Source organism: Penicillium diatomitis (assembly GCF_028827545.1).
Source record: "Penicillium diatomitis strain IBT 30728 chromosome Unknown utg000009l_segment0_segment0, whole genome shotgun sequence".
In the NCBI taxonomy this organism is placed as follows: Eukaryota; Fungi; Ascomycota; class Eurotiomycetes; order Eurotiales; family Aspergillaceae; genus Penicillium; species Penicillium diatomitis.
In genome coordinates, this window is record NW_026623181.1 from 463,108 (window position 1) to 483,563 (window position 20,456).

The window sequence follows — 20,456 nt, forward strand, 5'->3', positions numbered from 1 at the left end:
TCAAGCCGCGCTCCTCCAGATGCGCCGCAAAATTCTTCCTTTTTCCAGCCTTGATTTCCTCTGCATGACGAGCCCATTCTTCCTTTCCTTCTTGAACCCGCTGAATGTATTTTTGCGTAATGGACCGCGTTTGCTGAGATGGGCTAGAAACTTGCGGAGAGAGGATTGGACGCCGGGTTTCGCATCGGGCTGCGGTGCTTCGCGCTGTGACTCCGAAGCTACGGGTTCCGCATGGTACTAGGCTAGGTGATAGTTGAGAATTGCAACAGGCCCCTCGAGGGAGGGCTGTGGTCCGTCGCCACATTGGACCGATTAATATGAAGGAAATCGACTTGACGCTATATTCTTCACATTGACATGCGATCGCGATATGATTTGGCCGCCGCAGCTCCGAGATTCTTTCGATAACAGATCGGGTAATCGTTGATGCGCGCGCTGTGGATCCAGTCGCTAGTCCGACTCCGCGCAGTTCAATTAAACTAGGCGCGATGAGGGATTATCAACAACTGGACCTCCTACGCAGTCGAGTGAAGGAATATGATCGGAAGAAACACACACAAAATACAATTCAGTCTCTCATATGGACCTGTGATCTGCTATTGTGACATATTTACCACTCAAAATCAATCTATGTCATGAAAATCCGAACAAAAGCCTCATTGCTCCACCCACTGTCCAGTTTCATCTCCTTCCATGCGGCAAGAACATCAATTGCCAGAACATTGCTCTTCTCTCCGCCTTCTTTCCACACAGCGGCCTCCGGAATGGGCTGCCCAAGAATCGTGATCATGAAATCATCCGCAATGACACGATCGGCCAGATCAGAGATGTAGATACCCAGAGTGCCGAGTGCTTTCAAGTGCACATCGCAGCGAAGGCGTCCGTTGTCCATGATACTGGTATTCGACGATACCACAGCAGCAGCGCCCGTCATTTTGCCGACCAAGCCTAACACAGCAATGTGTGTAAGCGGCTCGGAATCTCCTTCACCACGACTTCCCTTGAGCGTAAAGGGTGTAGTAGGATGAGCTGTGAGTATCTCCCAACCCTTTGGCTCCAGAACCACCGAAGCCAGAGCATCGTTCGCGAGTGGTTTCAGCCGACCTGTGATCTTGCCGCTGGTGTGAGCGCGAACCACATATTCTCCTTGCGAGGTCTCGTTGATTCCCGGGAAATCCATCAACGAAATGATGCAAGAAGCATCAGCCGACTGAATGTTGAAAAGACCGATGATCCCACTTCCAGTCTTGGCCCGGCCTGTGTAACTCCCGACCCGCAAGACATGTCCCTCATTATAATCATGATAAATGTCAAGACTACGACCAATCACACTCGGACGCAGAATCACAGTTGTTCCTTGGACGGTCAATGCGGTCATCTGATTGATGAGATTAACGTCATGCTTGCCGGGCTCGTCAGTGATGTAGATTGGACCACCAGACACACAGCGGGCAGCAGCATGGAAAGCAGCATATGGATGGCTTGTCTGGAACATATCCCAGTCGGGCAGAGCATTCAAATGTCGTGTCAGGTGAGCATTATGCGCATTGCAGAACACGTGCCACGGGTGAGACGATGGAATCTCGGGAAAGAAGTCGTCCGAGTTGCGCAGTGTGATGGAAGGCTTGTTGGTCGGGAGTTGCGAATGAAAGATCATCTGCGGGATCAAGGACATACAAGAGATGGCTCGGTTGCTGAAATGTCTTAAAGTTGCGAGCGACCAGGCATCCTGGTACGATGTCATGTAGTTCTTGCGGTCATCCGCAGAATCGAGAAGATCGAGATAAAACTGAGCATCAGCCTTGACAGAGTCCACTCCCCACGACTTCAAGGACCCGTAAAAGTCATCATAGAATCGCTGGACATCATCCGGGTGGATGGTCAGGATTGTGCCGTCTCCGATTTCGTGCGCGATCGGTCCCCCTGCGGCAGGGTCCTTGACCTTCACTTCCTTGGTCTTGTATTTTTGCGCAAGCTCTCCGTCAGGACAAATGCCACCCCAGTAGCCTAGTAGAGCGTGCCAGACAGCGATGTGTCCAACATTCCGATGAGCTTGGCGAATGGTCTCGACTGTTCGTTGGAGACCCCGTGGAAAGGCCTCAGGATTTGCCTCGAACTGTTTCCACCTCCGTTTGAATTGAGACTTGCCTTCATTGTCGAGGCTCTGCCAATTATCGTCGATGATCAAATTGACGATATGTATGTCGTTAGTTTTCAACGAGTCCAATGCGTGAAGAATCTTCCCCTCGTTCAGATTCTGGCCAAGACCGTTCCATGTGCAGTAGGTCAAGCCGTCAATCCAGTCGGCAAGCCATTCGGTTTGCATGTCTTTCTCCGCGACAACGGTATCCTCATCGAGCGGTGGTGAGGGCAATCGCTCTATTGAATCATTCTCAGAGCTCTGGAATGGTCTGACGATTTTTCGTGATTCATACATCACGGCACACATGGCAACCTCAAAGTCCTCGGCTGTCGCTGCCACAATCTGATATTCGGCCGCCTCCCCGTTATCATTTCTCGCCTGAACTACGATCTCGCCATTATCGCTCGATTGGAACACAGTCAGCACATCGTCGATGCCCGATATCGCCAGAAGCACCAGATGTTTGCCATCTTGCCGAAGGAACGAGCAGAGAATTGCATCTTCTGTCAAGTGAAAGTGGTCCTTGCCATGTCGAGGACCGAGCCAAGGACTCCAAATACGCACTAGTGAGTAATACCTCACCATTGAGGAAGGGGTCCCCAATACTGTTCTCTTGACGCCGGATATCCCGTCTTTGGCCGGGTCGACCTCTCCTCGGATCTGCCAGAGCGTCGAGCCCAGTGCCTCTGACTTTCTCGATTCAACCTTGAGTTCAGAAGACAAATTGTCAATCAACTTGGACAGCTCATCTCTTGCCACTTCCGACTCCTGGAGGGAATACTGCGACTGCATTGTCTTGGCAGCTACCACGAGTTCTCCGTCAGTGACGTTCTGCTGCTGCTGATTGACCCAAAGCCATTCGACATCAGGACTTGTCCGGAAGCGCGCGGTAAATTTTGCATGCAGGGCGGTTGGGGGTAGACAAATTTCCCCACAGAATACATAGCGATGGTATTTGTACTCGTCTTCAATCCCATTCAGTAGTGGAGCAACAGATGACTTAGACGCTTGAAGTTGAAGGGCAGACCATTCATTATTGGTGATGTTATGCCAGATCTGAGCTTCCCACGCCTGGGTCGGAAGCGAAGTACTGGATTCAATGACCACGGTGAAATTGACCTAGCCATATGGTCAGCAATGAGTCATCATCATCACCACCCATTCCTCGTCTATTCGACCGTTTTCCAATCTGCGACGAAATCACATGCAGCACGTACTGAATCATGAGTGCCCGAATCACCTGCTTGCCGCCTCCGCCAGTTGGTGACCTGACTCAACGGCGGGTAGCAAGTCAACCGTGCAAAAAGACCCATCTGTGCTGATCGGATGAATGTAGCCTGACGAGCTTTTTGGTTCTTGCCAGGTCCGATGATGGGCAGCGTAGACGAAACGTTCTGGGTGCCGGTTGGCATGAGGGATATGTAGTTGGTAGATATAGACAAAGGTGGATACAGTATGTACTTGGCGGCCCAGTATCTACTTCAAGCAGGCTGCAGGATACCAGATGTTGTAGCCCGAAAGGTAATGCTACTTCGAGCTTGCGTTTATTCCCGTCCCTGTTTGGGACGTGACTCGATTTAGACACGGAGGCTGCAATATGTAGATGACATTATACTGAGGTTGCGAATGGTGCACGAATGGAGATGAGAGAACATCGGTAGGGCGTGGACCGGGTGAGGGGCAACATCCGGGTACTCCACGCTATGGATATGATGGCATGGACCGCGATCTACTGCCTTGTCAGGTTTGCCGACCTCGGGTCTCGTTTGACCGAGCTGGTCGACGCAGGCCCGTCGTCTAGAATAGATGGATAGAGTAAGCAGGGAAAATCGGTCTGAGCGGACAAGCAGGAGAGCGGTAAGGACTCAGGTGAAGATGCTTCTCTAAATGCCACGCTTCTCGGAGACATTGAGACACTGACCGTCTTTAGTAACAGTGAACTACCTACTTAGGTAGTTACTCCACCTCATAGTGAATACGGTCCAGGGGCCACGAGTGGAAAGTGACCTGGAGCAATCCAATACATGTCTTTAGCACCACCGGAATCTCAAAGAGACTAATGCGCTATATCAAACATGAATGACTGCTTTTTCACAGGCTGAGACTTGAGGTTTCCATGTCCTGGCTATATCCATAGCTCATGTTGGGCGGGAGGATGGAGTTCTCGACGACCTAAATCGAACCAGAGCAGCTTGCTCAGTCGGGAACATATGCATGAGTTGTCCTCTCTTTATGCCGACGAGGAAATTGTTACCAATTTAAAACGTAGGTAGTAGCTGAAAGGACCTTGGACTCTCATTATGTGCATGGACATGGCAACCCAGTTCCGTGGCCAAGTTCTCGTTCACTTCCGTGTCGGAAAAGGTAATCTACGTGAAAATAGCACGCTTTGTCAATATTCACCTCGCCTACAGAATGGATAGTTGCCAAATATGATGGCCAATTGGCTCATTTCTCTTAGATATTGACGGAGTCCGACGAGGACTGCTCAGCTCATAGGCTCTTACTGCAAGAATTCCTCGTCCATCTCGGACACGGGTACCTCTTGTCAGCAACGGAGCTGCATTATTCCTTCAATGAAGCCCTAGGTACATTGCTCAAGGCGCAAATTCTGATCTTTCCAGACCCTGGAACAGTGAGAGAAAGCATCTGCAAATTTTGCGTGTGATTATCTTCTTGGAACCTTTGCCTGATGGCCACAACGCTTCGATGTTGGTGGGAGACCTAAGTCATCTCCAAATTGATGTAGACGCGGGCAGACGGGCTTGATGTACACTGCAACTCATTGCAGTACAATTCGATCCATTCAGACAACTTTTGCTACTAATCCAATTCATTTAAAAAATGTGATCATGCGGGCCGAGATGGGAATCAAGAGGATTCTATCGAATCTGGCTTCCTACAATGCAGATTCTGTTGGTAGAAACTGATGGGGAACAGAAATAAGCTGGATGAGGGGGTGAGAACGATCCTCCCAAGTGAAGATGTGTGCTCCGACCCGCATCCGTGCCCACGCTTTCCATCAATCCGCACATCCTACTGAGCTGAAGAGCTAAGAGCACGTCTACTAGAAAATCCTGGGCCAAGCACGACCATCGAGTTCATGTGAATCAGAACCTTGTATCTATCTGTCCCGTTCTACATTTTCGAAAGCCGGGTCCCCGAACTCTGCTCGCCTCAGTTGATGATGCCTGCCACAAAAGAAGGTCGCGTCACCAAATCCAAGCGAGCTCAACGGTCCTCGGGATCTCCCGCGAGACGCGTCTCGAGTGTCGCCAAAAGTAAGTCAGAAACCCCCACTCCGCTGTATTTCTTCTCCTTGCAGTGGAGAGAATTTCTCAGAGTGAGATTGGAACATTCAGCATAGAGGGAATAAAAAGTCGCGGACAAATGCGCTTATCCCACTTCGATCCCCACATGCTCATCACGTTTGCTTGCTTCATGTAGGCCTACCACTGGTAGAGCGAACGAATGCGCTCGCGATCGGAGACTTTATCTCTCAATATGTGCCCTCGCTAGACGTGATGCGTCTTCAAGGCAAGGGGGCGGACCATGCCGAGTCGACCGCGGACAAAGACTCAAGGGAGCGTGAGAACAACATTCAGCTTGACGTATACTCGACCGCGACACTCTCTGGCGAGGATCTAGAAGCATGCCTCGATCTCGTCGAACTCACCTCCCGCGAAGATTACTCGACCTCGAGTGCTGGCTGGTCTCGCTCGAAAAAGCGCAAGGAGATGAAATTGCCCGAAATGAAGTATCTGATTCTTCGCAATACCACTGAAAAGGCAGAGTTGTCGGGCCAGAGACAATGTGAGCCTCCGGGTGAAAACAAACTTGAGAACGAGGAAGACACAAAATCGAAGATTCTTGGGTTCCTGTCATGCATGGTAACGTACGAGGACGGCAGAGAAGTGATGTACTGCTACGAGATTCACCTATCCCATGAAGCCCGCGGTCGGGGATTGGGGGGCATGTTGATGATACAGATGGAGGAGATTGGGAGACGAATTGGCTTAGAAAAGTGCATGTTGACTGTGTTCCGGTCGAATACAAGAGCACGGGAATTTTATGAAAAGGGCGGGTACCAGGTGGATGAGTACTCTCCCCAACCTCGAAGGTTGCGAAATGGGACGATTAAAGAGGCCGATTATCTCATCTTATCCAAACGATTACTGCCGTGACGTTGTTTGATGGCATTTGCCTGGTTTCATTTTATACAAGAAACAAGTCGTGTGAAGCGTAAGCTTCAAGAGAAATACAACGGATAATATGCTGGGCTAAACTTGTTTGACTTCTTCGCCCCTGCGTTCGGGGTGATCTTGCTCCCACTCATCTCGGATTGCTGCGAAGATGCTGTCCGCAAGCAGGACGGAGAGTCCAAGACTCCACACAAGAGTGATGGCATAGAAGAAGTTGGCGTTACCAGATCCGGCATAGATCCAGAGGTGGTAAAACGCAGGACCAAGTAAACTGGAGTACAGAAGCGCCGAGACAGCGAAAAATGTGTATCGCATGACTAGAAACACATTAGTCATCCCATCGGGGCAATTTATTGACAAAGGGAAGGTGCGCTCACAGGGGAAAAGATGTCGGTATAATGGCAGCGTTGCAAAGAATAGCGAGGCGTCGGAGATACTGGGATAAGGTTTGAAGATTGCAAACACGCCGAGGAGGGACGTGATGACGAAGAGAGGCTGTCGCCGAAGTCTGGTAGTCAGTCCTCCGACATAGCTGGCTAAGTGAAGCCAAAAAACGCCAAGGAAGAATTCACGGAACGAGTCGAACATCTCGATGAAGAAGTACCACCACAAGCCCACATTCGGGGTGAGATCAGGCACCAGGAGGTGAAAGCCGTAAGTGGCGGATATAAACTCCCAGAAGTTGCCCGTGACAAGTACAGACAACCCTAGGAGCCCAGCGATACTGCCAACGAAGATCCCAACATGCTGAGCCACGAAGTGAGAGATGCTGGGCGGTTGAGGAGTCTTTTCGGCTCGCTGATCATAGGAAAGCAGCACTAGCGGAACAAACAGCAAAGCTGGGTATAACGCAAGATAGGAAGCGAGTCCGAGTGCAAGCATAGCATTCAAGCTGTTCCCGCCTACAGCATTGGAGACCGCAAAGAGAATCCCAGAAGTCGTGAAGACACTCGTCGACCGCGCCAAACACGTGGCGATTGTAAACGGATTAAACAAGAACCTTTAATGGCATTCAGCAAGGAGCCTGTGAAAGTGGAAAGTGTCTCAGTGGGATATACCATGCTGCAACTGTAGTCCCGTCCCAGCGAATATTCTTTCGCATTGCGGAGTGCAACCGACTCTGGACCGACTGGCCCGACTCGGAGATTTTCGCCAACGCATGCGCATTCACCAAGTCGACAATGGCAAAAAAGATTGCGGTTGAGATTGGATGGTATCGAACATTAGGCAAGAGAGAGAAGAGAGGGAGAAGAAGCGGCGCCTTGATTTGGCCACCAAATGGTTAGTTGGTCACATTGTGAGAGTATATTGCAGCGGTCATAAGGCTTGCTCACTTGGTGGAAGACGCCCCCGTCGTAGGGGGACACATTGCGCATATAGAGATGAAGACCCTCTTGAACTGCAAAAGCAGGATTAGCCGCTCGAACAGTCGCATTTCGGTAGCCTTTGCTGGTTGGCTAATACACACGTCGCTTGAAACTGTTGACCGGAGTGGACACTTCGACACGGCCAGTGAGTAAGTCTGGCAGCGAAGGAAAGAAATAGACAAGAATCAGTCGCAGCGCAAAAGCTGTGCCAAAGACAGCAGCCTTCCGTCTGCCAACCACCATCTTGAGAACCTCGAGGCGAATTAAGGTCGCCAGCTGGTTTAAGGCCGACGCTCCTGCTGTGTTCAACTACGCAAAGGGTCCCTTTAAAGAGCCGCCGAGGGACGAAAGGCGGAGGAACCACGGACAGCCGCAACGCACGGGCCACATTGGCCAGGTCGAGGGAAAAAAAAGTTATCGAGAAATTTTCTTTCTTCTTATCAGCAAGTACTGTTTGGATCTTCACTGAACGAACTCCAACAAAATTCAACATGGCCAAAATCAAGAAGAAGGGTACGTTCAGACGAGATTTTTGCTCAGGAGGAATTGACTAACACATTTCAATTCTCCAAACAGGTACTCACGGCCAAGCCAAAAACTACATCACTCGTACCCAAGCCGTGCGAAAGCTTCAGATCTCTTTGCCCGATTTCCGTCGCCTATGCATCTTCAAGGGTAAGCGCTTTCTATAAGTCTTCTTGTGGATGTATCACTGTATCACACTGACAATCGTACGACCATCAGGAATCTACCCTCGTGAGCCCCGTAACAAGAAGAAGGCCTCCAAGACGTCGACTCCGAACACAACCTTCTACTACACCAAGGACATTCAGTATCTGCTCCATGAGCCCTTGCTCGCCAAGTTCCGTGAACAAAAGGCCCTTGCCAAGAAGATTGCTCGATCCCTCGGTCGTGGCGAAGTCAGCGATGCCGCTCGCCTTGAGAAGAACCACGCTCCTAAACTCACTCTCGATCATGTCATTAAAGAGCGCTACCCGACTTTCATTGACGCCCTGCGCGACCTCGACGATGCTCTGTCGTTGCTTTTCCTCTTTGCGACTCTCCCTTCATCCGATCATGTGCCCCACAAGACAATCGCGCTTTGCCAACGTCTCTGCCACGAGTTCCAGCACTACCTGATCATGACCAATTCGCTGCGCAAGTCTTTCCTGTCGATCAAGGGTATTTACTACCAAGCAACCATCCAGGGCCAGGATATTATGTGGCTTGTTCCATACCGATTTGTTCAGCGGGTCAATGGTGATGTCGACTACAGAATTATGGCTACATTCGTCGACTTCTACACAACTTTGCTTGGGTTTGTTAACTTCCGCCTCTACTCGTCAATTGGCTTGAGATATCCTCCCAAGTTTGACACTCGCAGCGATGAGAATGGTGCTGAGCTGGCGGCGTTCACTTTGGAAAGCCGCAATGCGACCGAGGGCATGAAGGCCATTGGTTCTAGCAAGTCCAAAGCCATTGAGAACTCGAAGACGGAAGTGTCCAAGGATGTTCAGGCTAAGGTTGACAAGGTCATCAAGTCTGCTGGTTTAGACCAGGCTGAGGACGAGCCAATGGCAGACAAGAACGACGAGGAGTCTACCGACGCAATTGATCGTTTCGAGCCTGCTGCTCCCGAGGCCGATACCCTCCCTCAACCTGACATGAGCGGAAATGAGGCTGGCGCTCTTTTCGCCCCCTTCACATTCTATATCTCTCGAGAGGCTCCCAAAGCCCCGCTCGAGTTCATTCTCCGCTCTTTTGGCTGCAAGCGCGTTGGCTGGGATGCCGTCATGGGTGATGGCGCTTTCACGCACGACGAGACGGACCCTCGCATTACTCACCAAATTGTCGATCGTCCCCAACTACCTGAGGGATCTCTTCCTGCGGTTCCCGCCGTGGCTGAGGGTTCCACACCCAAGGTCAAGCCCGGCACTCGTATTCCGGGACGTACATACGTTCAGCCACAATGGGTCTGGGATTGCATAAATGAAGGAAAGCTGCTTCGTGCCGATCTCTATGGGCCTGGTACCACCCTTCCACCCCACTTGAGTCCCTGGGTCAAGGCTTCTCGCGGTGGTTATGACCCCCGTGCTAGCCTGGCCGAGCAGGAAGCAGAGGGTGAGGCTGAGATCGCCGAGGAGGAAGAGGAGGAGGAGGAGGATGCCGATGATAGCGACGAGGAGATGGCAGACGAGTCCGTCTCCAAGAAGGCCGCTGTCGCCGAGGACTCCGAGGAGGAATCTGTCGATGGTGGTATGGACGTTGCCGGTACCGATGATGACGAGAGCGAGAGCGACGAGGAAGAGGAAGAAGAAGAGTTCCCCGGCGTTGATGAGGCCGCGTCTGAATCCGACGATGATGACGAGGCTGCCCGCAACCAGCACCAGCGCGAGCTGGAAGCTGAAGCGGCCGGTCTGCCTTTCTCTGCTGGGGCCACCGAAGAATCTTCCAAGAAGAAGTCTACCAAGTCCAAGAAGCTGGCCGCCAAGAAGCGCCAGGAGGACGAAGAGCTCGAGCGACAGAAGATGATGATGAGCCGCAAGAAGCGCAAGTTGTTGGAGAAGATGATGTACTCTAACAAGAAGACCTCAGACGAGGCCGCTAAGCTTCGCTCCAAGCGTCGCAAGCTTGAGAAGGGCGACAAGGCGGCTAAGAAGTAGAGTTGAACTGGGTTACGATAAAAGTGGGAAGAGTCATCATGTTCTTTTAATCTCGGCGTTTACGGATGGAATAGTCCCCTTGTATATGCATGTCTTGAAAATCCATTACATTTGAATCTGCCACTTCGAATTGTCTCCTTGATAAATGATAGTGCTCGCGAAAAAACAACTCCCTGTGGTGGCGGGACTCTTGGTCAAAATTGTCCCCGTGAGCCCCTTAAGGCAGGTCTCGGATCCATTCGAATGCGCAGACGAAAACCAATACATCACGTGATCATTCATGTCGATCCACCTGGTCAGAATTTGGGTGAACTCGAGCAAGTGTTTCTCATCGAGGCTGGGCTACAAATACATGAGAGTACATGTTCTCAGCTCGAAACAGAAACCTCGTGATGCGTGACTCATTTGGCAAGTCAAAGAAAATTCTGTTCGTGTAGGCCTGCACTTTCTCAGTGATATGCCGGCTTCATCACCGGGGCAATCCAATATCAACAACCCACGTGAAGCTTCGAGGCATGTCCTCCATCCCCGATAATCAGCAGCCCTCTTCGTCTCAATTTTATCCGCCTCAATCTGCACAGCCGTACAGATCAATTTTTGGTGGACCCAGCAGCGATGTCGATCCACCACCATCATCTCTTCCGGAGCCAATTCGGAGGCCTGGGGCGTCTATATTTGGAGGCCCAGCCAGCCTCGGCACTATCGCGCAGCGAAACAGTGCTTCAGATCCCATGGAAATGAGCCAGGCTGATGATGAGGATGATGCATTTGACCCGGCAGGACATGACCACTTGAACACCCGTGGTGGTTCCCACCATATCGCCTTGCCTAAGGTCGAGGGCGGCGAAGCTGAAGACGAGAACGATGAGGATTTGGCACCGATGCAATCATCTCTCCAGTATCTGGAACAGCCGAACTTTCCATCATCGCCGGAGACTATTCGGCCTGCACAGGCGCCGATCACTTACGTCCTTAATCGGGGGAGAGATCTGCCATTTGGCGTTGAACGTCCGAATCGCTGGACTGGGCCAGCCTCAACTTACAGACGACTTATAGCGGACGAAAGAGGAGCTTACGAAGGGATCACTGCTGAAAAGTCAAGGGATCTTGCTGCGCACCTTTTAATGCACATGCGTACCGTACTAAGCGAAACACGGTCCACGACAGATCCAATGGAGCACGAGAGCCGGACGTGGGAGAGAGAGTTTTTCCTCCACGACGCTGGGTTGCGTGGCCAAGGCCAGCTCGTTATGTGCCACGTCCGGACGAAGTCACTCATCGCCAGCTCTCTGGGCCTGACTCTTTACACATGCCACTTGATCTTCGTCCCAGCTACTACCTCGAGGAGTCTGTTGTTGCGGTTATGATGGAGCATGCAAAAGAAACTTTCATGGGTCGTGAATATGACCTCGAAGAAATTAGAGTCCCTCATCTTGTGAGAGGAGACGAATTTGATGATGCCAAATACGACGACCTAAAGGATGCTGCCGAGGAAAAGGATGAAGATCCAGTGCCAGACGCTGTGCCGCTCCAGCCGACGGTCCAGGCAGATGACGGCTTGTCACGAAAACAACTACGTCCACTGTCCCGTAATGTCATCGGCCAAATAAATCGTCTTCTGATGGGGCTTCATCATTCAGTGATGACACGGTTTCAAGACGACGACTCGAGCAGTGAGTCTGAGGCCGAGGCCCCCTATACAGACTATGAGGAAAAGTCGCGATCGCGATCGAGACGGGTGAGTGGTAGCCGAAGTCAGTCGCGTGGTCGGAAACGTGCGCGTCGACATTCGAGCCACTCGGAGAGATCGAGTCGTCGTTCAAGAAGTGGCCGGTCCTCCACCCCGACAAGTGCGCGGTCTGGAAGCGCGCGTAGCCCTTCTCGGTCACGAGGCAGATCACGCACTTCTCGCGTCAGCGCAGATCTGACTACGACTAAATACAGACTGGCACTACGAGATTGGAGTGAGGTTGTGGGCATCGCTGCAATGATGGGCCTTCCCGAAGCAGCGGTGGCTCGTGCCTCCCAAAGGTGTGCCGATCTCTTTAGAGAAGACATGACTTTCCGTACCCTTCATGAAGGCCGAATGGTCAAGGTTCCTCCTCCAAAAGGGGCAGCCCGAGCAGGCGATAGATGGAAGTACCATGAAAGCGAATCTGAGATCGATGAAGAGCTTGAGCCGAACTTTGAAACTGCACCCCAGAGTCCGGCTCCAGGACCGAGTTCAGTATCGTCGCCACGCAAACGGAAGCAAATGTCGCAAGTTCGATCACGGTCACCATCCCAATCTCGGCGACACCATTCAACATCTACCCCCTTTGTAGCGACCTCGACTGCTGCCGTTGTAGCCCCTAGTTCCCAACCGGGCTCTGACTTTCTTGATCAGCTCGGTGACAGTGCCGATCCTGCAGGCCAGTCTCAAGCACTGCCCACGCCCAAGAAGGGCAAAGGCAAACACCGAAAAGCCGATATCGTCTGTCCTGTCAAGCGATGCTCGCGAAACACGAATGGGTTCTCCCGAACGTGGAATCTTACCCTGCACATGCGACGAGTCCACCCGAATTATGTAGCAGGCGAGCGCGAGCGATCCCGATCTCAAAGTACGCCGGAAGGTGTTGAGATTATTGAAATTGACTGATTCTTCTTGTGTAATGATACCATATGCCGTTGTTAGTTCTGTTCATGGGAAAGGCCTGTAGCTACATCACTCAAGAATCTTTTGGCTGCAACGGCGTTAAACCCGACTGTCAGCCCTTAACGATACATTAAGCTCTTCATACTTCGGCTGGCCTTTCCTAGTAAAGTTGTCCTTGTTTAATTTAATGTAAGTTACCCGTGGGCGCATGTACGGTCGGCGTTTGTAATACAGAAACGCTATCGCGTCTTGATCTCGACAGAATCAACTTTGATTTGCTCGGAGGCCCGAGTGAGCGGTGTTTACACATGGTGACTGGTGCTCGTCGCCGACCGGTGCTCCTCTACGAAATGTCATTACACGGCGAGAGCCATGAGGCTCTCTTCTCCACATCTCAAGAATAGAAGCGCAGCACCATAATTTTACGCCTGCAATAGTGATGGCTGTTGATCTATTTCAACGCGTGTACAGCACAGAGACCTTCAGTAGATCTGTATGTGAGGCTTTCTTGAATAACGAATTTTGGGGATTGCCACTCTGTCTGTAGACATTTCCCTTGTACAGTGTGAGGAAAACCAGTTAACTGTAGGACCCCTCAGGAATGACATCAACGGGCACGAACTTCCCCAGCTTTCTTGTCCGTCCCCGCTGTACTTTCAGTTTCCTTTCCAAGTAACCAGACCAGGACAACTTCTGACACATCGCCGTGACTGAGTCTCCAGCTATACTTCTCGGCATTTCTCGGCTCGATCGAAGGATCTCCATTAAGCGCCGTCTTTTACTTAAAGCACAAGAGGCCAGACCTTTTTCCCGCGCGATAGCGACTTGTTCTCCAAACTAGCTTTCCCCATCGCACCACCCCTCGCAGACTTCCTTTTTTCTGTCTGACACCGCCAACCCTCTTGCACACAGACTACTCTTCGTTTTCTCGCCTGTATACTCGTGAACCTTTTCACTAAAACCTCACAATGGACCGCCTTGTTCGGCCAGTCGCCCGGCAATTGCTTCGGCCTCGTCTACGCTACCCTTATTCCATTCCTCCTCCTCCTGTTGCCAGGAGACTATACACGACGGGACACAATCGGCCTGAGGTAAGCTTGACCTCGCTTCATATCAATTAATTGACGTTGGACAAGTGCTCATAAGCTACATAGCTCAAAGATCAGTCCTTGTTTATCGAAAAGTGTTACATCAATGGCGAGTGGGTGAACGCCAAGTCTGGCAAGACCTTCGAGGTCCACGGTAAGGACGGTCCATGGAGACAAAGCCAATTGTGCATACGGAGTGCTAAGGTTATTTGGTTCATCCAGACCCTGCCACGGGGAAACTCATCGGCACATGCCCAGAGTTCGACACGAGCGACGTCGAAAAAGCGATCCAAGCTGCCTCGGAGGCCTTCCCGTCATTCCGCACAACCCTCGCTCGCGAGAGAGCGCGCATGCTGCGTCGATGGTACCAACTCATGATGGACAACGCGGAAGATCTGGCGAAATTGATCACATGGGAGAATGGAAAACCTCTGACAGATGCCAAGGGCGAGGTCAACTATGCCGCCAGCTTTTTCGAGTGGTTCAGTGAAGAGGCGCCTCGCACTTACGGTGACACGATCCCAGCGTCGGTGCCGGGCAACAGAGTCATTACGATCAAGCAACCTGTCGGTGTTTGTGGCCTGTTGACTCCATGGAACTTCCCCGCGGCCATGATTACGCGCAAGATTGGGCCTGCCTTGGCGGCCGGGTGCACTGTTGTCGCAAAGTCTCCAAGCGAGACTCCTTTCACTGCTAATGCGCTCGCTGAGCTGGCGCATCGAGCAGGCATTCCCAAGGGTGTCGTCAACATTGTCACTGCCTCGGAGAACACCGCCGCCGTGGGTGAGCTCATTACGACTCACCCAGAGGTGCGCAAGGTCTCATTCACAGGATCCACCAACGTCGGTCGTCTCCTTATGAAGCAGGCCTCCTCCACAATCAAGAAGGTGTCATGGGAATTGGGTGGAAACGCCCCTTTCATCGTCTTCGATGATGTTTCGGACTTGGATGCTGCCGTCAATGGTGCTATTGCTTCGAAGTTCCGTAGCTCTGGCCAGACTTGCGTTTGCGCCAACCGCATCTATGTTCAAAGCGGTATCTACGACGAATTTGCGAAGCGATTTACCGCCAAGGTTAAGGACTTCAAGCTCGGCGCGGGCTTTGGCGAAGGCGTCACCCATGGACCCGTCATTCACGAGCGGGCCGCCGCAAAGGCCCATGAACACGTTCAGGACGCCACGTCCAAGGGCGCTCAGGTGGTCGTTGGTGGACAGCGGGCGTCTGCGCTCGGACCCAACTTCTACGAGCCCACGGTTCTGACAGGCATGAACAAGGATATGCTCCTCGCCTCAGAGGAAACCTTCGGTCCCGTGGCTGGGCTCTTCCCATTTGATAGTGAGAAGGAGGTTGTCGAGCTCGCGAACAAGGCTGAAGTTGGTCTCGCGGGATACTTCTTCAGCAGCGACGTGCGTCGCATCTTCCGCGTTGCCGAGGCGTTAGAGGTTGGTATGGTTGGTGTCAACACTGGACTGATTAGTGATGTTGCATCACCATTCGGAGGTGTCAAGCAAAGTGGATTCGGGCGCGAGGGCAGCAAGTATGGTATTGATGAGTTTATGACCGTCAAGAGCGTGACCTTTGGCGGAATGGGCGAGCCTCTACAGGGGTAAGCTTTGGCCTGGACCTAGTGTCATGAAAAGGATATGATAACATGTAATATTCAAATTTGAGACGTTGTATTGTTACCATTCCCCCGTAGATATAGATGACAGTTCAGTTCGTCCGCATTGATCTTTTCCTGAATCGTAAAAATCATCGTCGCTCTCTCGTCTCGAGATGAGGCTGATCTCAGAGGACTCATGGCGTGAATCAATCAATCAGTCACGTGACAAGCAAATCATCGGCCATTCGAGAGGGTCTCGCCGCCCTCGATGACTTCATACCCTATCGCAAGCAATACTGAGAAGCTATCAAACACACAGGCTTGACCTTAAAACACCAACATATCTTGTTGGCTGTCCTAGCGTGTATCCTGAACCTCACATTGCGCTCATGCGCCCAACAATCACTCGACTGGCGGCCGTGTCCCGCGCGCCAACATCGAAGCTCAAGAAACCCGCCGTCAGTCTAGATCATGTAAGTAGACAAGCCCACAAGGTTCCGGCCTCGGATTCCAAAGTACATTCCGGATAAATCCCGCAATGCACGGAGACTAATGCGATTCTCTTTTAGTTTATCCAAAGACAAAGGGTCCTCTCATTATGGCGTGAGATTGTGAGAGCACTATACAGTAAGAAGAGATTGCTTGGCCCTGAATTTTTACTTTGTGAATATCTGATTCTGACGCTCCGAGATACCAATAGAGGCTCCACCTTCTCAAACGAGAGATGAACTGAGATTGTACGCCCGGCAGGAGTTCGAACGGAATAGACATGTCTCTGAATTGGTAGGTCTTTTCCTCTCTCTGTTTGGTTGATATGCTTCGCGGGTGCTGCGAAGGTACAGAGGACGTGAAGACTAAATAACCCGTGTTTTGCAGTCACATATACGCTATTTAATCTCAGTAAGTTTGTACTTGCGAAACGCATTTGGAATGCGAATTCTACTCGAGGGCCTGGCGGTGTGTCTACTAAAAAACTGATAGATGCTGACTGGTATGCAGACGGGAAAGGCTGAATTCGATACCATGCGACGGTATATTGATGAGCAGATTGCAAGATAGATCAGCAATTTTGTCTACTCTTGAGATCCATGTACAGTAGTTTAGAAATTATACACATGTGATGAATCCGACGCAAAGCCTAGGTAGAAAGTAGATCGCCCTTCTGCGATGATAATTAATAGACTCAGAGGAAATGATATTGAACTGCGCTATCAAGCACACTTAGTCTAGACCAGATGTTCAATGCCAAAAGCTCTTTGTTAGATCAGGATGATTCCGGCTACAGGTCCAGAAATCAATGAAGTTCCCTCAGGTGGTGAGAATCAAGTTCCCTCGGATAGTGAAAATCAAGCTCGAAAGGCCGCTCCACATATCTTGGCGGATCAGCTGAAATATGCTCGTAGGGGTAAGGTTGAGATGCGACTCGATAGTGAGAAGTATTCGCCCTGTCAGCGAGAGAATCCACCATGAATTTCTCTCGAGCAAGACGTGAGAAGCACAGCAGAAAGCAAATATATTCGATGAAAAAGCACACAAGACCAAGCATGGTCATTCCGTTGGAGATCGCGAAGCGATTAGATGGGATGCTGTGGTTCAGATACGCGACAATGCCTATGTCGATTGCCAAAACTGCATCGGCTAGATTGACCGCAAAGAACGAAAGACTTGCCGCCAGGAAATAGATTGCAGGGAGCTGCAGCAGGGTACGAGCATACTAGATCAGCCGATCGGGATCCTGAGTACTTGAATGATGGATAAGCTCTGCTGCACATACCTTCATTCGCCGATCCATTTTATAGGATCGGATGGTCACGATCACAGCCCAAATCAGGATTTCGGATGTTGCCAGCCATTGCACGAATTCGCGGGCACATTGACACCAATGATAGGCTACATACGTGACACGAAGCTTGTTTGTCACGGTCCAATAGCCTATGATTTCAGACGCAGTGTATAGTGCCCACTCCAACATGCATCCTAGGCCGATGAGGATGAGACAGACGCCGTGGATGCGACCCAGTGTGCGTGGTGACCGGCCTATGTCATGGCGTCGAAAGATCAAAACTAGCTGGTAAAGGAGATAGAAGGTGGTGCAAGTCGCGAAAAGGTATACGAATTGCTCAATAATAAGGACGGCCGAATGGATCGGACGCTCGGGATCCGAAAAGTAAAGACCGTAGTAAACCGTCGCGGTGACGTTTGTTCTATTTGACACGATATGTAGGTATAAGCATAATATTATGATAAAGTCATAGAATGAGCCGACAGTCTTCGTCGCCAAAACCCTGTTGACTTTAGAAAGATTGCCGGCCGGCCCGGATGTAGTTCACTGGCAAATTGTATCTCATACTCACAGGAAGTAGACGATGCAGGAGACAAGGTATGATCTGCGAAGAATGAGACCTTTACCAAGGCCCTGTGCTCCCCGTCTCAATATCTTGACCACAAGAACAGCAAGTAATGTCACTTGGGCCAGGGAAGCGCTCAAGCCGAGTGCGTTGGACAAGTATAATTGATCGTCTTCTTCATCCCAGCGTTTACTGAACATTTTTTTTTGAGTCTTTGAGCCTTTGAATCTTCGAGGCCTCAGGTCGGTCTGGGATGTCTGTGTCGGTAGACTTAAGGTCGACGTTGCTCAGTGCACGTAGTTGTAAGTTCGGCTTCGTTCAATAAATGTGGCTCTCCACGTCCGAAGCTTCTTCCAGTCCTTTTTGTATGTCGTCCTCTCCATCGTGACCAGCAGAGCAATGTTCTCAGTCCGTGCTTATGGATGAAGTTGTCGGTTTGACAGAAATTTGGGGGCTAAAATCTCGACAATCCACTGAAATTGTATGGGCATTCACATCGACCTCCCACTAATGTCGTCGAAGGGCGGTGCTCAGCCATGTAAGTCTTGGCGGCGTCCGTGAGTCGCATTCTGTTGGACGGGCGAAGTATTCTTAGTAGTGTCGACTCTTGGTCGAGTGCTGCTCCCCCGCCAAACAGCCTCCGCGCGTGTCATGTTGCGCCAAGGGTCTGCGAAATTACATGTTGTGTTCGCCTTGGGCTCATTCACAGCCACTTGCGCCTGGCACTTCCCAGGGAGGGTGCGTACGTGAGATCATTTGAGCGGTTCATGGTGGATTGCCATTGCCATGTGTAAGATTTGAAGATTTTCCTCTCGGTGAATCCGGAGCTTTGAGCCTTGCGGGCTCCCTAGCCTCTCATCTGGAGTGTGGCTTTTCGTTAAGGGGTTCAGACCGGAGTCGCATACCTTTGGTAGTGTTGTTGCTAAGCATCGGGTCTGCAACTGCGAGACACTGGCATATGACTGTATAGGTATGATGATCCCACTCTTCTCCTGTTTGGAAGCCAAGCTGCGGACCGCGCCTATCGTCTTGATTTGCAGCGTTCCTTCGGTCACCCATCTCGATCAAAGCGAAGTCACGTGCAGTGTGCAATATCTGAAGATCAGCTTCTCATTTGACTGGTTTACAAAGTGCGCATGTAATGTGCATGGAAATCGCTGACTATCTTGCGGCCGAGGCGTGTGTAGAACTTGGACATCGTTTAGTCAATTGCAGAAGCCTGGTCGCTGTTGGTTCTATTGACTCCATCACGAGGTGCCGCTCCCCGACGAGGTGATGAGACACCGATACGCGCTGACAGGAAGACGTTCCGCGACTGCGTACATTCCGTTCATATTCACAGTCTCAATCGATCCTTTGACGTCAGGGTCTCTCTCAAGCCGACTCGTGGCCAGTATCAACGTCCAATCACTTGCCAGAAGACAAAGAAGCGATTGCACTCGAACTGTAAACACCTCCCCTTCCGGCGTGTTCAAGTTCTCGTCAGGTAGCTAGGCGGAGCTTTCGTTCGTGTTCGCCTACGCAATGACATGTTCGTGGACGCTGTTCATGGCCGGCATCGTCCCATTACTCGTGCAGAAGGCCTGCTCAGGAGTGTCGTAGAATTGCTCGAGTCTACTGACGAAAGATTGACGCATATTTCTTGAATCAGTTTGTCTTTGATGCACAGAGAGCCTGAGCAGTCTCACCCCCAGGCTTTGTGTCAAGCGCTCCAGGCCCCCACCTCGCATTCCCGTCATGCAGCAAGTGAGCACTGAATCGAAGCTGGCTCGATCAAGGAGCCGTGGGCCTTGACAAGACCAACTCCCAGCTGCCTGCGGGGTTGACCTTGAAAAATGCGACTGACCAAGTCCTCGAGCCGGCAGTGCATGCCTCGAAGTATATGCATAATGCATGGTCAAGGGTAGGTATCTCGCGCGTACCGGTGCTGCAGAGCACGGTAGCAGAGTCTATTGAGCCGGCCTGCGGATTAGATGCACTGTGATCCTGAATACAGGATCCGGGTCTCGAGGACTTGTTTTGCACCAAAGAATCCAGATAACACCCCCGCATGGGATGTGGCAAGACCGATCAAAGGAACGATCCTTGGGAACCTGGACAATGTCCCTCTCGGGGACCGTTTCTCAGGCACGGTTGCTGGCGGGAGAAGACACTGGCGCTCAGGTCATGATGGCCTCAATGGGAAAGTTTATTTTCCAATATGACACTAGATCCTCGCAGCTACTGCCTAGTCGTCGCGGGTAATGCTGCGAATCTAGAATCATCTGTCATAGAAGCTCGACGGACTTCAAGACAAAAGTTCCCGTGGCTGCCGTCTCCACGGCAGATGCATGATAGAAAGTAGCACTCTCGGTTTTGTTCAATGAGCATCTGGATAGGTAGTAAGTTAGTAACAAGTTACGAGTAA

At 51.2% G+C, this 20,456-nt stretch overlaps 7 protein-coding genes across 7 annotated transcripts; 4 read left to right on the plus strand and 3 right to left on the minus strand.

The window, feature by feature from the left end:
* Positions 1-628: 628 nt before the first annotated feature.
* On the minus strand, positions 629-3,555 carry N7539_006679 (putative raffinose synthase protein Sip1; the record flags this gene model as incomplete). The annotated part of the gene is made up of 2 exons (XM_056936280.1): positions 629-3,262; positions 3,361-3,555. The coding sequence occupies 2 exons, from the start codon at positions 3,553-3,555 to the stop codon at positions 629-631; spliced, it is 2,829 nt and encodes a 942-aa protein (XP_056788215.1).
* A 1,775-nt stretch (positions 3,556-5,330) lies between these two features.
* N7539_006680 (N-terminal L-serine N(alpha)-acetyltransferase NAT4) lies at positions 5,331-6,327 on the plus strand (the record flags this gene model as incomplete). Its single annotated transcript, XM_056936281.1, has 2 exons — positions 5,331-5,424; positions 5,591-6,327. 2 exons carry the CDS (start codon positions 5,331-5,333, stop codon positions 6,325-6,327), a joined length of 831 nt encoding a protein of 276 aa, XP_056788216.1.
* Positions 6,328-6,423: 96 nt separating this feature from the next.
* Positions 6,424-7,955, minus strand: N7539_006681 (GPI-anchored transamidase subunit GAB1; the record flags this gene model as incomplete). Its single annotated transcript, XM_056936282.1, has 5 exons — positions 6,424-6,662; positions 6,723-7,345; positions 7,404-7,606; positions 7,680-7,744; positions 7,814-7,955. 5 exons carry the CDS (start codon positions 7,953-7,955, stop codon positions 6,424-6,426), a joined length of 1,272 nt encoding a protein of 423 aa, XP_056788217.1.
* Positions 7,956-8,203: 248 nt separating this feature from the next.
* nop7 (mRNA-binding ribosome synthesis protein NOP7) lies at positions 8,204-10,375 on the plus strand (the record flags this gene model as incomplete). Its single annotated transcript, XM_056936283.1, has 3 exons — positions 8,204-8,225; positions 8,289-8,387; positions 8,457-10,375. 3 exons carry the CDS (start codon positions 8,204-8,206, stop codon positions 10,373-10,375), a joined length of 2,040 nt encoding a protein of 679 aa, XP_056788218.1.
* Positions 10,376-10,890: 515 nt separating this feature from the next.
* N7539_006683 (uncharacterized protein) lies at positions 10,891-13,013 on the plus strand (the record flags this gene model as incomplete). Its single annotated transcript, XM_056936284.1, has 2 exons — positions 10,891-11,645; positions 11,708-13,013. The coding sequence occupies 2 exons, from the start codon at positions 10,891-10,893 to the stop codon at positions 13,011-13,013; spliced, it is 2,061 nt and encodes a 686-aa protein (XP_056788219.1).
* Positions 13,014-13,978: 965 nt separating this feature from the next.
* On the plus strand, positions 13,979-15,708 carry N7539_006684 (NAD-dependent succinate-semialdehyde dehydrogenase; the record flags this gene model as incomplete). The annotated part of the gene is made up of 3 exons (XM_056936285.1): positions 13,979-14,101; positions 14,165-14,252; positions 14,321-15,708. The coding sequence occupies 3 exons, from the start codon at positions 13,979-13,981 to the stop codon at positions 15,706-15,708; spliced, it is 1,599 nt and encodes a 532-aa protein (XP_056788220.1).
* A 1,287-nt stretch (positions 15,709-16,995) lies between these two features.
* On the minus strand, positions 16,996-18,249 carry N7539_006685 (uncharacterized protein; the record flags this gene model as incomplete). Its single annotated transcript, XM_056936286.1, has 3 exons — positions 16,996-17,415; positions 17,476-17,905; positions 18,056-18,249. The coding sequence occupies 3 exons, from the start codon at positions 18,247-18,249 to the stop codon at positions 16,996-16,998; spliced, it is 1,044 nt and encodes a 347-aa protein (XP_056788221.1).
* Between the last annotated feature and the right edge of the window lie 2,207 nt (positions 18,250-20,456).